A 17,953-nucleotide genomic window follows, 5' to 3' on the forward strand; every position below is an offset into this window, starting at 1 on the left:
TTGACTCTTCGGACCGTAACCTGGTAGATACATTGGCTTTTGTTCAGCCAATAATGCAGATTCTAACACAGTTAGACATCTCCATTGATCCTCTGAGAAATCTCTCTTATCTAATTTAAAGAGACCGAAAATTTAGGATTACTGTATCTGGTTACATTTTTTTATATTCAGGTCCGAAATCCCAAACTCGACTTGCTAAACATAAACAAACCGAATTCAGAATGAATGTGCTCTTCAGAAAATCTAAAAATAAGACCTCCAAACACACTCGAGTCTTTTATGATTGCGAAATATTGATTTAAATATTTCTCAAGTAATTTGACGTCTTAATATTGCGCGTTTCTAATGTGTATAGTATGCTCGCCTATTTACACATATGCCTAATGTCTCGCCTGTTACATATCCAGTTCCTTCGTCTGGAAGTACATGTACTTTATCGTCTATTATTGCTAGGGAGACCATTTCTCCTTGTTATTCTACTAAGGGGATCTCATCACCTCTTCCTGGTATGCGCACTCGCCTTACTTCTGCTAGCTCTACTGGATCTAATTCATCTCGCTCTGGTGCTGTGAGTCCCAGTATTCTTGTTCGTCCCTCGGCGTCTTGTGCTCCTCCTCCTGGAGGTGAATTGGTGATGTCAGTCTCCGCTATGACTTCGACTGGAGAACCTGCCTTGTCAGCTGCTGCTGCTGCTCAAATTCTTGAGACCCTGGCGATCATTAACAAACGCACTGAGAATCTGGATGCTCTCTCCGGCAAACTTGACTCTGTCCAGTCAGAACTGGTTACTGTCAAGACCAAATTGGCAGTTTTTGATCAGCTACCTGCTCTGTTCATACGTGTGGATGACGTTGAGGCGATTGTTGCTGAACAGCGCGATGAGATTCGTGGACTCCAGCAGTCTGTTGCAGATCTTACTGCTCAGCTTAATGGTCCGCCTGATGCTGCTCCTCCATCTCTGTCCTCAACTGATGCTGCTACATTGCAATGTGTCGTCGCTGCTGTTAATTCCAGCTCTATCAGTCTCCAGCGGATCGCCGGACATCAGCAGACTTCCACTGAGCTCATCATTTCAGGATTTCCTGAAAGTGATGGTCTCACTGAGCTCCTACTACTGGCCCTAGCTGTTTTAAAAGTGCTAAAACGAGATCTTGATCCTTCGGATGTCTCCAATGCTCGATTCATGAAGAAATCTCATGGTCATACTGACCCTGCTGCCATCACCAATGCTGATGCTCAACAACTGAGTGGTGTGTCTCGCTCACGCGTGTCGATTGGGCTGAAACTTGCATCCCCTGAACTGCTGCTTGCAATCATTACCGCTAAGAAAAACATAGGCAAGGTAATGTTCTCTGATGTTGACAGCACTAGCTTATCCCTGGCTTCTACGCCTCGCAGCGAAAATGGTGGGGATTTTCATACAAACATCAATGAATTGGTCTCCACCAAGACGTACAGATTATTAGGTAACGCCAGGTCGGTCCTTAAACAATGTGGCTTCAGATTCATCTGGACCAAGAATGATGCTGTTTATGCTAAATTCAAGGAAGGCGACTTAGTGTACTCCATCAACTCTCACGCCGATGTCGATAGAATTGCAGGGCTTCACGCTGCCCCTGCTCCTTGATCTCTGGCTCCTGCTGCTTCCTATATACATCAATTGGACTCTCAACCGGCTATGCCCCAGGATACCTCTCCATCTGACACTGTTAATGAACTCAATGCTTGCTGTCTGAATGTTAACTCTCTCCGCTGTCGACTTGATACCATTAAAAGTTTTCTTAGTTCGCAATCCAAAGTCTATCATGTTATTGTAGTCACTGAAACCTAGCTATCCGCTGCCATAGCCAGCTCAGTTCTCAATATTGCTCATTACAATTTATTAAGATGTGATCGAAATGTGCATGGTGGGGGTGTTGCCATCTATTATCATGATACTGTCAAGGCCACTATAATCTCTGCCTCAACCACCATCTGGACTGGGAAGCCTGGACATGTTGAATATCTCTTCTGCGAGATCCAGCCGGTGGGTTCGTCGCCAGTCTTCGTTGCTGCCATCTATCGCCCCCCTCATGCTCCATTCAATATCCCAGTGAATTTCAAGGAGCTCCTGTCAACTGCACTGGATGGCTACAGTCACAAAATCATCATGGGGGATTTCAATGCCGACCAACTTGCTGATATCAATCCTGATGCCCATTACGTTCGAACCCTGATGAGTCACCTGTCGCTGCAACTGGTGAATCATGGTGTCACTCATTCTACACTCACATCTTCCACCTGGCTTGATCTCTGCCTTACTGATCAGAATGATTTTATCACTGGGTGGTTAACTATAGACTGCCCGATAACTGCAGGACACCACCTGATCTTCGCCTCTGTNATCAATCCTGATGCCCATTACGTTCGAACGCTGATGAGTCACCTGTCGCTGCAACTGGTGAATCATGGTGTCACTCACTCTACACTCACATCTTCCACCTGGCTTGATCTCTGCCTTACTGATCAGAATGATTTTATCACTGGGTGGTTCACCTCAGACTGCCCGATGGCTGCAGGACACCACCTGATCTCCGCCTCTGTGGCTATCGGTGGCACTAAGCCTCGTGCATCGGTTATCTCTACTCGTCGTTTATCTCTTCTCCTGAGGGCTGATGTCATTGACAGTTTTCGGAGGACTCTATTGGACACTCCAGTGCCTCCACAGCCCGATCCTGATGGGTTGGTGGAGATCTTCACGAGTACCTTCTTGGAGTTGGTGGATGCTCATGCCCCGTTACGTCAGATGATTCTCAATTCTACCAAGATTGCTCCTTGGCTCGATGACAACCTGAAGATGTCGTATCAGCACGCCCAGTACTTGTACCGACGGTTCAAGTGCAGCAGAACATTCCAACGGCTCCTTGAGTTCCGGCTGGCCAGACGTCTCCATCTCTCTGTGCTTGCTCAGGCTCGAACCAAGTACTATCACTCCCGGCTATCTGGTCTGTCTGGCAGGAATCTTTGGAATGAGCTTCGCCATCTTGCTCTTATCCCCGGCTCAAGTTCCAGTCCCTCTGTTGCTGCTGATGTCTTGAACTCCCACTTCGCAGCAGTCTCCACAGTGATGCTGGTAGATCAACCTGAGTACTACTTAGATCACTCATCATGTACATTACCTCCCACTTCTGGCAACGTCGGCGCTCCTGATCAGCAGTTTTCTCTCTCCCACGTGAGATGGCTGAATATCTATGCTGCGATATCTTCAATCTCATCTAATGCTGTTGGTGCTGATGGGAGTTATCGGAAAATGATTTTGAACACCCTTCCGGTTCTATCTGACTTCCTTCTGTCGATCATGAACCAGTCCCTTGAGTGCTGCATTTTTCCTAATGCCTGGAAGAGGGCCATCATTGTCCCGTCGAAGAAAGTCAGTTCTCCCGAACATCCCAGTGAATATCGTCCTATTGCGCTGCTGCCCTTCTTGGCGAAGGTCCTGGAGAGGCTGGTGTTTAATCAACTCTCTTCGTTTCTTCAGGAGCGCAGTTTGCTTGACCCTAGACAGTGTGGATTTCGGCCGGGCCACAGCACTCAAACAGCATTACTGAGGCTTGTCAATAACGTCAGGAGGGGCGTTGATGATCGAAAAGTTACCATTTTGGTCCTCTTCGACTTCTCCAAAGCCTTTGACACAGTCTCTCATTCCCTGTTACTTGCCAAACTCACCAGACTAGGCCTTTCATCTGGTGCTGTTGCCTGGTTCCGGTCTTACTTGACTGGTCGTTCTCAAGCGGTGAAAGGTGAACATGGGCTTTCTTCTTTTGTTGAAACCAATGCAGGGGTACCTCAAGGATCCATCCTTGGCCCTCTACTCTTCTCGCTTTTCATCAACGACATCAGCCGTGCTCCAGATATATCTTGAATGTGATCCATCTGGGCTCTCCTTCGGCATTCGGCGACTGATCCTGGGAGCCATGATCCTGGGAGCCAGACGATTTGTCAATGCTGTGGATATAGCTGTATTGCCTAGTCTGGGTTGTGAGGATGCAACCATCGAGCTGGTTGGCAGTGTGAGGAATTTGGGGGTTACCATTGACAGTAAACTAACCTTCAGAGATCATGTTCAACTCGTCACCTCCAGGATTAACTCTGCGTTCTATCAGTTGTACTGCTTGCGGAGTTATACTGATGAACCTCTCCGGAAATTACTTGTCAATGCCCTCATCTTTCCTCACATTTTCTATTGCCTGGCTGTCCTCCAAGGTGTAGGCTCAGTACTTGATCCCCAGCTTCAGCGTCTCATAAATAGAGCGGTTCGCTTTGTTACTGGCCTGCCTCGTGATGCCTCAATATCTACTGCTAGACGTAGTCTTGGGTGGCTCTCCATCTCGGGATACAGAGATTCTATCATTGCTACTATCATGTACCAAGTGTTGAGCACGAGAAATCCTGATTACCTTGCTGAACTCTTTGCTGCATATACCTCCAGCAGACCTCGTCGACTCATCCTAGCACAGCAGGCTCTTGTGGTACCAAATTTCCGAACTGATATGTACAGAGCCTCTCTGGCTGTGGGTGGCTCGGAGCTGTGGAATAGCATCCCTGCTGACATTCGGGAGCTGCCCACGTCCTTGGCCTTCAAGCGCCTGAGATCCTGGCTGCTTTCTCGGGAAGAGCTGAGCTGACTGCGTGTGTTTAACTTATCTCTGTGTTTACCTCTGTGCTTTATCTCTGGCTTATTTCACAATTGCTTTTTCCACTTATACCTCAGCGTTACGGCTTTGTATTCTTATTCTGTATGATTTGTTTAACCTTCTAAACAATAAACATCTTATCTTATCTTATCTTTCTCCCTCATGGTTTCCTTCGATTAGATGTCTAATTAGGAGTCTCCATACTTCATGTAGAAGTTCTTTATCAGCTGTAATTATTTATTTATAAATATCTTCGTCTAAAGATAGCAATTTTAAAATTCAGTTTCACTGATTCGACCCATCAAATATTTAATTTGTTATTAAATATTTCTAAATTCAATATTCTCACCAATTAAATATTTTCATTTGGATGCATCCTCAATTTGTAAATTTCAAGTTTGCACTAGTGTCTATTGATTTCATTTTATTGCTTTACATTACGCTGGTGGATCCCGCACACACGCGGAACGTGGCCGAGAAAGAGAATCGTTGTTTTTCACACCAATTTTTATATTCTCACTAATTTTCGTTTTTCTTTCTGTTGAATGTGGCGCCCTACGCCAGTCTCTTTATTACCAACAGTGTAGCTGACTGTGTCGCCACGGCGCCGTTGCGCCTCTATGAGATATACTCGTACTATGCACTACTTGTGCCTCGACCGTTGTGTTACGTTGCTGAATAAAACATAATTATATTTACGATAATAAAACTGTGTTTAATCGTTATTTCAATCCTAAATAACCCGTCAGATTATGGGCCCAGCACGCTTCCACTGCGCGCGATTAAAATTCATCATAAATTAAAGGATTGAAAGCAATAAATCGGAAATTCCAAAAAGGACGCTATCGGGCGGTCGGGCACGTTTCCGGGTGGATCACACGTGATACAAAGGGATATCCAGAAAGAGGAAAAGTCGAGGCGAGCTGAGTGAGTGACTGACGGGAAGAAAAATGAAAAGTACTCAGAGAAAATGTAATTACTGAAAAATGCACTAATTAAGTGAAGTGAATTGGTGAGAACGAAAGATAGAAGGGATCAAAATGACGGCCGGGAATTAATTGTCCACGACGCCGACCTGAAATTGAGATTTTAGATTGAAAAGAATTAATGAAGAAATCCCATTAAATTCACAAAAAAAAATCACTTAAAAGCAAGAAATATCTTTTGTCATAAATAAAATCATATTTCAAGAAAAATAAAAGAAGCAAGCCAAGTGACGCCGTGACAATAGTTTCTCGGCAGTGAAGACAAGCACGGGTTTGAACAGGCTTCAACAAGTAGACGCAACGGGTGGGTTATGCGCGCACCCGGGGCGCGTCTGAGAGAGAGGGACGATTGCTGTCCCACACACATTGCTCGAGCAAGGCGAGAACAATAAGAAATAGAAAGAAAAACTAAAATTAGTGTGAATATAAAAATTTGTGTGAAAAACAACGATTCACTCTTTCTCGGCCACGTTCCGCGTGTGTGCGGGGTCCACCAGCGTAATGTAAAGCAATAAAATAAAATCAATAGACACTAGTGCAAAATTGAAATTTACAAATTGAGGATGCATCCAAATGAAAATATTTAATTGGTGAGAATATTGAATTTAGAAATATTTAATAGGCGAGAATAACAAATTAAATATTTGATGGGTCGAATCAGTGAAATTGAATTTTAAAATTGCTATCGTTAGACGAAGATATTTATAAATAAATAATTACGGCTCATAAAGAACTTCTGTATGAAGTATGGAGACTCCTAATTAGACAACATCTAATCGAAGGAAACCATGAGGGAGAAGTGGTCTCCTTAGCAATAATAGACGATAAAGTACATATACTTCCAGATGAAGCAACTGGATATGTAACAGGCGAGACATTAGGCATATGTGTAAATAGGCGAGTATACTATACACATTAGAAACGCGCAATATTAAGACGTCAAATTACTTGAGAAATATTTAAATCAATATTTCGCAATCATAAAAGACTCGAGTGTGTTTGGAGGTCTTATGTTTAGATTTTCTGAAGAGCACATTCATTCTGAATTCGGTTTGTTTATGTTTAGCAAGTCGAGTTTGGGATTTCGGACCTGAATATAAAAAAATGTAACCAGATACAATAATCCTAAATTTTCGGTCTCTTTAAATTAGATAAGAGAGATTTCTCAGAGGATCAATGGAGATGTCTAACTGTGGTAGAATCTGCATTGTTGGCTGAACAAAAGCCAATGTATCTACCAGGTTACGGTCCGAAGAGTCAAATGTCAACAACAGCTGTGATCGAGAATGGGTCAAGTGAAATGAGTGAAGATTTGGTAAATACAGAGGCGAGGGCCACAGGCGAGTCCAGGTCAAGCGAATTGACTGGAGGCGAGACGAAAAGCGGCGAGTTAAATGGCGGCGAGATAAGTGCAGGCGAGAAAACCACAGGTCATATTAATGTTGACAAAACTGACCAAATCAAACTGAAACCCAAGATTACAGCAGATAATAAAGTAAATATTAAATTGAAATTGGTAAATTCTAATCTAGACGATGAATCAGTTGAGCCTAATGGCAACAAGACTGTCAAAACAGTCTCTGTAGACACACAGTTGGCTGAGTTGAAGAGGATGGTGGAAAAGCTATGTAGCTCAAATATAACTTCAACAAAAGCACTGTATGAAGGTCTAACAGAGAATAGAAACAAGTTGAGACTGAATGCTGAGGCGAGAGCACAAGATAAAAAGGAAGTACAGGAGCTGTTGAGTGCCTTGGACAAAAAGCACAATGACAAAAATGGAGGAGTGATGTCAGATAAGCATACAAATCTAGAAAGTCAAATTAGTTCAATAGTCAATAAACAGATCAATGAAATTAATCAGGCAAAGTCAAGTCAAGTAAACAACCTAAATTCTTTGAGTCAATTAGCTGGCGAGGTAACCAATAAGTTACAAATTGAATTATTTAACAAGGGAATGAGTTTCAAAAGAGATTACAAAATGGACAGCAAAATGAAATATGAACATTTCTATGATTATTTCTCGTCAGAAATTGAAACTAGTAAACTTTTACACATCATTGACGATAGCATTCTGGTTACTGTGGACGAGGAAACTCTTGTAGAAGAGAAGCACAAAGTTAGAGAAATTCTGATCAATCATTTGGACAGAAGCTATCACCCTAAAATTGCCAGATTAAAAGATTCAAAAGAAATATTGAAGAAACTGAAAGAATTGAAAATGGCTGAGTTTAATGTAACTTCACACTCGGTGAGACAAGACCTTTATAATATGAGATACAATCCTGCTAAAATGACAGCTGGCGAGTTTAACGATATGTTTGATGAGAAAATGGCAACTTATGAAAATGCTCCTGACACCATTCCTCTCAGTGAAGGCGAAAAGAAAGATGCATTTTACAATGCAGTAATAAAAGCTTTTCCCAACATTAAAATCATTGAAAAAGTAACAAGGAAGGCTATAGGTGTGGGCTTGACTTTTGGCGAGTTAAAAATTGCGATATTAGAAGAAGCTACTATGAAAAGTGAGCTCTCAGATTCTGATATTAAAACTGCTGATCTTGCACAGCACAAGGGGCCAAGTTGTGTTGTTTGTCAGGCATATGGACACAAGGGACCAGACTGTCCCAATAAAGGGAAAGGATACTTGTGCTACAGGTGCAACCAGTTTGGGAATCACAAGGCGAGAGATTACCCAAACGTACCCCACAATGACAATGCACCAAGTGGCTCCGGATACTCTAAACAGACTCCAAGGTACAATTCCAATTCAGAAATTAATTATCGAAACAATTATCAAGATCAATATAGAAGTAACAGTAGAGGAACGAAAAGACCAATGAGAGGTGAAACATATAGTCCAAGTAAAAGAGGAAGATTCAATAAGAGTCGGTTCTCTTATAAAAGAGGCGAGAACAAACACGGGTTTAAGTCATCTCACAAATCAAACAAGAAATCCAAATCCGACAAACCTACAGAGAAAAATAACTCCAGTCAAGGTAAGGAAAAAGAAAACTATGATCAATCAAGTGCTGAAATATTTTATGCAGATAGTCAACAAACAAATGGACATAAGTTTTTGATAGACTGTTTGGCAAATTCAGGCGCAACCGAGCATTTAAAAATTAGGTGTGCTAATAAAAATGAGTCAGCGGACTTAAAAATGGAGGGGGCAGGAAAAATAGAAATTGAACTGGCAAGTGGTAAATTACTAGAAATTGACAAAGTTATTTTTGCAGAAGCTCTTAAAGCAAATCTACTATCATTAAGAAAATTTGCCGAAATGGGATTAGCAATCTACTTAGATGACAAGAAAATTGATATATTTGATCCATTGTCGAATGAACTTTTCATCTCGGGAATTTATAGAAAATCTTACTGGATAATCGATTTAGAAATAGTAAAGTCAAACTCTATCAGTGAGAATTCTTTCAAGCAAATAAACAGGCGAATAGTAGCAAATGTTGCTGATGTCACTGGGGGTGAGAATGAGGTGAAAAGATATCTTACCAGAAGTGTCACAGCAAATTTACAGAATGAAACAAGTGAGAAAACAGACGAAATTGATAAGAGTAATGAGGAAGAAAATAAAATTGAAGAAAAGGCAAAGGAAGAAAAGCATAGTGAAAAAGGGAGTGAAAACTTAATAAAAGAGGAAATAATTACTAAAGAAAAGATTCCCTATGAACAATCAAATTTTGATTACACCATTTGGGACAAGAAATTGCAAGATGTTGATGAATTACCATGGGATGATTCGGTAGAAGTTTTTCCAAAACTTTCAATTGATAAAGTTAGCTATTTGAAGAATCAGAATGTCATGTTGTGGCATTGTAGATTTGGACATGCCTCGACGAGTTACCTCAAGGCATTACAAAAGAAATTCCTAGATAATAAAGAATTAAATGCAGTAAAATTTGATGATGAATTCATTAGAAATTGTGAAGTGTGCTTAACGTCTAAATTCAATAAATTATCATTCCCATCGGTGCGCAGGCGAGCAACAGCACAATTGCAAATAGTTCACTCAGATGTGATGGGGCCTATTACTACAATTTCTCATCCTAAGGGATACAGATTTATTTCTGTGTTCATCGATGACTTCTCAAGATTCGCTATGGCTTATGCAATGAAGGCAAAAAGTGAAACAAGACTTTGTTTCGAGATGTTCATCAGAAGTGCGCGTAATTTACTGGGTTATGACGCGAAAGTGTGATCTTAGATCAGATCAGGGAACAGAGTATACAGGCGGGCATACAGTTGAAGTTCTTAAGGGTCTAGGGGCGGAATTACAGTTAGCTTCCCCTGATACACCTGAACACAATGGTGTCGCTGAGAGATTTAATCAAACTATCCAGAAAAAGGTGAGATGTTATATGTTTGACTCGAGACTGCCAAAGGGCATGTGGGATCTGGGCTCAACTGCTGCAGTTTACGCTTACAATAGGACTCCACATAAATCAAACAATATGATAACTCCTTTAGAAAGATTCGCGCCTGATTACAGCTTTGATATTAATCAAATCAAAAGATTCGGTAGTTTAAGTTATGTAAAAATTGCTAGAAATGCTGGCCCAAAGTTTGGACCTCTAGGTGTAGGTATGGTCTTGGTTGGATATACTCCAACAGGGTATCAACTCTTAAAGCCAGAGCTAGGAAAATATTATGAAAGTAGACATGTTAAATTGAATGAAAAATTAGTGTATGGGGATAAATATAAGGGAAACGGTATGAAAGATTTCCCAGACTATGGAGAAATGGAGAATAAAGATGAATGGTTTGTTGAGTTCGAAAAGAATCGCGGTGAGGCCGAGGATTCTTCAAAACCGGAGGGAGAGATAAAACGCAAAAGAGGTAGACCAAGGATATATGTTTCAGAACAAAACATTACCAAGAAAGTGAAGACAGTTGATATTGTGACAATGTGGGTAATTTTGTCCTCGATTGGATGTGTGGGGAATACTAAGGGTAAACGGAATATTTAAAATATAAACTATCCTCACGGTGCGGTGTCGGTCTCGGGACAGGGTCAGTAGAGGTTAGCGCACACTCGCGAAGGTTCTGCTTCGTTTCTCACTCCATAGCAGCATTCCTGAGCAACAGAGGGATCTTCTGGAGAAATCAACAACGTCGAATACCTGGGAACTTGAGTCACAGGCACCATCATCGCCTCGGAAATTCCTCGGCTGCCAGGAAAACCACTATAACCACGACACTGATCTCACCTGTCACCAAAATACCGGAGCTGAGAGGATTTGAGTTTGGCGCGAACTCAAGGGTAAAGCGCCAGAGGGCAGGAGCCTACGGTACATGACAGGAGCAGGATCTAATAGGAACCGAAAATCAGAGAGACCACTCCTGATTGGCTCGCGGTCATGAGGCAAAGTGCGTACACGACGACGCCATATTGAAGGATCAAAGATCAATGCGGATTGGCGGACATCACCCCCCAGAGTCAACTGCAGGTACAAGCATGCTACCCTCAATAACCGGAGAGGGCACCACAATGCAGTGAGCCAATGAATGAAGCACGCTTATTGGCTGTTTCTGCGAGAATCGAGGACAAGCTAGAGACTTTCTTCGGAAATACGTCACCCCCCCAAGGGAACGAGGGAGAAATCCGGCGTGGTAGCGGCACTCTGCGTAGCCATCTTTTCACCTGAACATCTCTTTTCGACTCGTGTAATAGTTTCGTGGTTTTGTGTCTTTCTTCGCGTTTTCTCGTCTTGGAGAACAGCTCCAAGCCGAGAGGGAAGACCTGAGGGCACACCGGAGGACCAGGATAATTTCTGGAGAGGTCCAGAACGGAGAAATTTGGGAAAAACCCGTGGCGTCAAGGCGGCCCGGCAAACAAACCACATGTCGGAGCGAGTCAGCGTGGAGTGAGTCAAGATATTTAATATTGTTGAAATTGCTGGCGCGCGTGGGGTTTATTCATTACTTTGAGGGTTTCGAAGGGTTCGTGGGCCTTTTGCCCGGCCCTTGCCATGGTAAAAACCGGATAATTGAGATCGTAGTGGGACGCTAGAACGTGACGAATAACGCACACGTGGGGTTTCTGAGGGCGAAGTAGACCTCTAGGGTCACATGAAGGGCTCGGAAGTGCCTTTGGTTTTTCTCCGGAGAAGTTAGTGGAAAATTTATTGTGATATTAGGGTTATTACTATTACTCAGTCTGAAAGGGGTCTAGGAGACGCAGGCGTCTCTTTTCCGTATTCTAGAGTAATTCCAGTGGCGAGAGATTCTGGAGGAGACATCGTCGGTCTGGGGGCTAATTCACGATTATTTTGCTATTGTGCACGGAGACCAACCGGACTAGAGGAGTTAGGGGTGTGCAAGGAACTGAGAATATTAGCGTTTCAGAGATTTTTGGTGGGTTGAGGGTTGCAGTGATTCCGCACAGGGCCTGTGACCCTCTCAATACATAGCCTCAGGCTAGCCTGATTTGGAAGGTCAATTCGCGCACATTCCTGGTTTCTCAAGATCCGTTATTATTGTATCGAGCCCCTAGATCCCGGTTCGAGCCGGAGCCTAGCATTGTTAGAGTACCAGAGACAATACGATTCTTCGATTATTAATGGTCATTAATTACGGAGATTGCGGAGTTAGCCTTCCGACCGATTCTCACAGAATAGGGATAGAGTATCTGGGTTAGCAGAGCTCGTTGCGTAGGGCTTAACTGACCGGAGTCATTTGTGTGAGAGTTTGGGAATTTTTTTTTTTTGGAAATAATTGTTATTATTAGGATTACGAATTTGAGTGTTACTATTTTTGATTTCATCAAGGGCGGTCGGAATTGTTTTGATTTACCGATACTCCTAGAAACCGGAGATCGTTCACGTTGGAGATTATTATTCTCATTATTTTCTTCGATTATTTTATTTTTGAGTTCTTTTTTTAAGTCGGGCACGAAGTTATGTGCGTCTTTTTCCTTTGTTTTATATTCACATTCACATTTAATTTTCCGACCTACGGAGTTTTCTTCATTATGTATTTTCTAGCGTATCAATAGGAAAAATATACGCCGCTCTTGATTAACTGGCTTTGAGTTGAATTTCTTTTAGTTGTAATTATCGATCCGTCAACCTATTCCTAACCTCCAGTCTAATTTAAGTGGTTAACACGATCCCTGGGGACAACAAATCGGTAAGCCAGGGCCTTGCACTCGTGTTCCGGAGACTGCGGAGCGAGAGGAAACCATCGAAGGGAGCATGATTGGTGGAAAATCGAGTCAGTAGAATCGTGTGAAACAGGAGTCATTCAGTTCGGATCAAATTTCCATTGGGAATTTTTTTTTGAATTTCTGGGTTCTGTTCTAGAGTCACGTCGAGTGTCACGTATTTTGTCACAATATAAAAGATGAAACAATAAATGATAATAACTTTTCAGAGTTGGAAATTGATGAGAACGTGAAAGGAAATGTTTCCTTCACTAGTGTTATCAGTAATGTAGGCGAGATAGATTTAGCACAAAAGGAAGATGAAGTGTATCATGCACTTTTAGCAAACATAAATGAAGATCCCTCAAATTATCGAGAAGCTATAAACAGTAAAAATAAAGATTCTTGGTTAAATGCGGTTGATGAAGAATTAAACTCGTTAGAAAGAAATCAAGTATGGAAAATTGTCAAAAGACCTCTAATTATGATGAATGGAAAAAGATTAAATGTCATCGATTCAAAATGGGTTTTTAAGTGTAAAAATGAGGCAAATGGAAAAATAAGATTCAAAGCGAGACTAGTAATCAGAGGTTCCAAGGATAAGAACATTTATGAATTAAGGGAAACTTATGCTCCAGTAGCTCGTTTACCTTTAGTGAGAATAGTTATATCAATTATAAACAAATATAATCTAGAGGTGTGTCAGCTAGATGTTAAAACTGCTTTCCTCAATGGTGTAATAGATGAGGAAATTTATATGGAAATTCTAGAAGGAACTCATCATACTGACAAAGATGGGCAAGAAAATGTGTGCAAATTGGAGAAAGCACTTTATGGTCTTCGTATCAGTCCCAAACGGTGGAATGTAAAATTCACTGAAGTAGCTTTGAGTATGGGTCTGCAGAACTCGGATTTAGAACCTTGTCTATTCACTTGGCGAGATGAAGACAAGTTCTTGCTTCTGCTACTTTATGTAGATGATATGTTATTGGCGAGTAATGATAACGATAAATTGGCTGAAGTAAAGAGTAACTTATGTAGCGAATTTGAAATGACAGTCCTGGGAGAACCCAAGGAATTCTTGAGCATGACTATTAGGCGGGACAGAGAAAATCAGATTATCAAATTAAATCAGGAAAATTATATTCAAAAGATATTAAGTAGGTTTGGCTTTGATAAAGCATATCCACAACGTACACCAATGAATACTTCTCAAGTAGCTAATAATGAGAGAAAATTAAGAGAAACAGAATATGATAATGGGACTTTGGAAAGGACAGACACAAAGGCAAACATTCCTTATAGAGAGGCCGTAGGTAGTCTTTTGTATTTAGCTGGTGCTACGAGACCAGACATTGCATATGCAGTCAATGTGATAAGCAGACATCAAGTAAATCCTACAGGAAGTGATTGGGAAATGGTAAAAAGAATTTTTCGGTATCTGAGAGGTACTACGGACTTGGGTCTGAGATATTCAGGTGAGACCAATGACATTCAGGGTTATTCTGATGCGAGTTTTTCTGATTGTAAAGATTCAATCACAACTTGTGGATTTGTGATTAAACTGTTTGGTGATTCGATCATTCGGCGAACTCACAAACAAACTACAGTAGCACTTTCTACGTGTGAAGCTGAGTATGTTGCAATGAACGAGGCGAGTCGAGAAATGATGTCGTTGCACAACTCTTTGAAACTGATACTGGTTGATCCCCCTGTTCCAATGATCTTAAGGTGTGATAATAAATCTGATATTATGAGTGCAGAAACAAATGGAGGAATGAAATTGAGACACATTGTAGAGAACAAATTACATTATATAAAGGAATGTGTTAAAAAGAATTATATAAAAATCATTTGGATTGGCTCAAGAGATCAGCTAGCTGATGTTTTCACCAAACCATTGACGTTTGAAACACACAAGCGTTTGATGGACCTAATGATGAAAGTAAATATTTAAATTATTTTCTTTCTGTTTGTCTAGGAAATAACTAATTTGGCGAGACCTTCTTGGAGAGATAAAATTGGCGAGATGGAAAAACTAATGAGATTTAACTGACGAAATTGCCTGGCGAGGATACTGAGGCGAGATAAAGTTATCAAATAAGAAACTTTGTGATAAACGAGAACAGATTATTAGGAGAGAAAAAGACGAGAGGAATCAAGGATACTGTCTATGGCGGGAGGGAGTGTTGAATGTGGCGCCTTACGCCAGTCTCCTTATTGCCGACAGTGTAGCTGACTGTGTCGCCACGGCGCCGTAGCGCCTCTATGAGATATACTCGTACTATGCACCACTTGTGCCTCGACCGTTGTCGTGTTACGTTGCTGAATAAAACTTAATTACATTCACAATAATAAAACTGTGTTTAATCGTTATTTCAATCCTAAATAACCCTTCAGTTACACGACAATATTATGACTTGATCCGATAGATATTATCACGAAGAAGATTTTGGCGTCAGAAAAATTCAATTCGGTCATGTAATTTTTGAGATATTGAGGAATAAAGATTTTTTAGAAATTGCTGTATCTCGGAAACTACTGGGCCGATTGTGCTGAAACTGCGACCAGAAATGCTCCAAAGAAATACCAATTATGGGACAAAATTTCAGATTTTTAGCTGCAACTTTAGTCCTTTATTTGTCGTGATTTATAAAAATTTTCGAAAAAATCGACCCACACTTCCGGACACACATACATACATGATCATCAAACTTTGTATTTTTACGTTTCAGACCATTCTACACATTTTCAAGCAAAATTGGAGAATCGAAAAATTGACCGATTACAAAGCTTCCATTCGGAAGCAAAAATCACAGAAAAACAAGAACGAATTATGACGACACAATGCTTGTATATGAACGATCAGACGATTTCAACCGGCTATAATTTACTAACTTTTCATTATTTGTCGAAATAAAAACACCTGTCTAATATTTCATCAAATCCCATACAGAACTCTATTCGCTTCATTATTACATACCGGAAACAGTCGTCGATCCCGAGGATCTGCGATCATCCTTTGAGATTTTTCGAATGGATGAAAATTTTGGCACTGTAACAAAAAAAATAATACATTTTGCAGTTTTTTCCTCCATTTTTTTTTTTTGAAAAGAACGCGTGACATGATTTTTGAATGGCCACAGTTTATCATGATTTTCCAAAGTAAAAAAATACATATCTCATGCGCTCCATTCAATTCTTGTATTTCATGATTGTATTCCATAAATAAATCTCCTCATGCAATAATTCAATTCATATGAACATGATGGATTATTTGAAGCTCAAAAAAAGTTGAGGAGCATTCTGTGATTCGGCTACTGCTCCCGAGCGTCCAGCAAGTGGAACACTTTTACTACAAAAAGGGGATCAAGTATTACGTAAGCATAGGTGAAGGAAGGAGGTCCAGGATGTCTGACAATGTAGGGAATATTCTGACATAGTGAGGGGGGGGGGGCGTAAAAATTGCGCAAAAATTTGCTTACGTAATACTCGAAGGAGCCCAAAGAATTGTACTTACATGTATTAGACACCCTCTGTGAATGCAATTGTTCATAGAGCTTCTCTCCATAAGCCTGATCATGTAAAATAAAATCTCGTTTCGTCAAAGTGGTGAGTTCTTTTCCAGGCATAGCCAAAGTTTGTTGAATCGAGCAGTAGGGCTGTCCCATATGTGATGCGGCTGACATGAGCCAGTTTATCGTGTCCCCCTGACTCCAGTCCTCAATCCGCTTCGTGGACCATGCATAACCATCATCCTCATTGTCATCCCCTGAATAAATCGATCATGAATTCGTAACAGCAAGAGATATCAGTTTTAGAGCTGCGGGACACTCGTTTTTCAAACATGTACCGACCATTCGCGTTCTAATGCGTAATTCTTGTTTTAAACAATGAAATATGATCGCTGAACGCCAGGTAAACAATTTTAAATTAATTTTAGGTATTGCAATTATTTAGTATTAGCAATTAAATTGTTCAAATCGCCCTATCACCCAAGCTATGAAACTATGAATAGTTTCTGCTTACAACCACGGCCCCTACTAAATTATTTCCCAGAATTGTGGGCGGGTGTCCGCTAATGAATTTAAACCTCCTTGAATCATCTCATATCTTATGATGGATGTTCACGTAGTTGTACGGGACTTCCCATCCGGCACCTCCCTCCATGAGGCAAAATTATTATTTATTAGGGGACTTCGCCTCCTGCTCGCTTCGCTCGGCAACCCTGGGGGGGATTCGCCCCCCCCCCGCACGCTTTGCTCGCTCCCCCCCCAATCTTTGGTGCGGCTGCTTGGATATGTTTCAGTTATGAAGGTTCAATAAATGGTGAGTGGATATTTTGATCCGTATGACCCTTATTTTGACCCTTGGGACCTTCATGATCCTTACAACCGTCGTGACCCTTGTTGACCCCAGTGATCCTCATGACCCTCATGAATTGTGTGACCCTTATAAACCCTCTGACTTCGTGACCTTGAGATAAGAGATACGAGATGAGGACCTCTATTTTGATTCGCCTGATCCATATTTTGACCCTAGGGACTCTTGTGACCCTCAAAAATGTTTGACCTTTGTGCCCTCGTGAAACCTGAAAATATTTGCGTTGTTTTAATTTACAAAATTATTATATTGTAGAGAGATTACATTAAGGTATAAAATTGAAGCATTCAGCGTTACCCACACTGATAGCATGATTCATTTATTTTAAACTAGATTCGCTAACTATGAACGAATGGTAGAGTTGAATATGACCAAATAAATATTCGTTAATAGTTAACGAATGGTTCACTTGAAAGGTGAAAGTCGAGTCAAACAAAGCTTCTCAAATATGCATTTGTTAACTATTAATAAATGAATATTTGGTGAGACCGAAGAGACCCTAGACTTAAACTAAATCTACTTGTTAACAATAACTAATCCTTTCTATCAGTGCAGGGTTCGCGACGTGGACGCAGATGGTATGAACCCCCAAAAAGGCCCACATGAAGAAAATTCACACATGGTATATGAATTTGGAAGATAAATATGAAAATAAATTAATAGGAGATTATAATATTTGTAGCCGTTGATGTAAAGTGAAAGCTGAAGAATAGACAAAAATTTTCAAATCATGAATCATCTACAATTTAATA

The 17,953-nt window shown here is 41.0% G+C and overlaps 1 protein-coding gene across 3 annotated transcripts in view; it reads right to left on the minus strand.

Annotated features, from left to right (window-relative positions):
- Positions 1 to 17,953, minus strand: part of LOC107042943 — a 65,181-nt gene that overhangs the window by 9,043 nt on the left and 38,185 nt on the right. For all 3 annotated transcript variants that reach the window (XM_015264205.1, XM_015264206.1, XM_015264208.2), the window contains 2 exons: positions 16,339 to 16,590; positions 15,802 to 15,873 (listed from right to left, as the gene is read on the minus strand). In XM_015264205.1, coding sequence (XP_015119691.1) covers positions 15,802 to 15,873; positions 16,339 to 16,590 — 324 coding nt within the window. The remainder of the gene's footprint in view (positions 1 to 15,801; positions 15,874 to 16,338; positions 16,591 to 17,953) is intronic.

Source organism: Diachasma alloeum, unplaced genomic scaffold (genome assembly GCF_001412515.2).
Source record: "Diachasma alloeum isolate Michigan unplaced genomic scaffold, Dall2.0 Dall_scaffold_00539, whole genome shotgun sequence".
NCBI classification, from domain to species: domain Eukaryota; kingdom Metazoa; phylum Arthropoda; class Insecta; order Hymenoptera; family Braconidae; genus Diachasma; species Diachasma alloeum.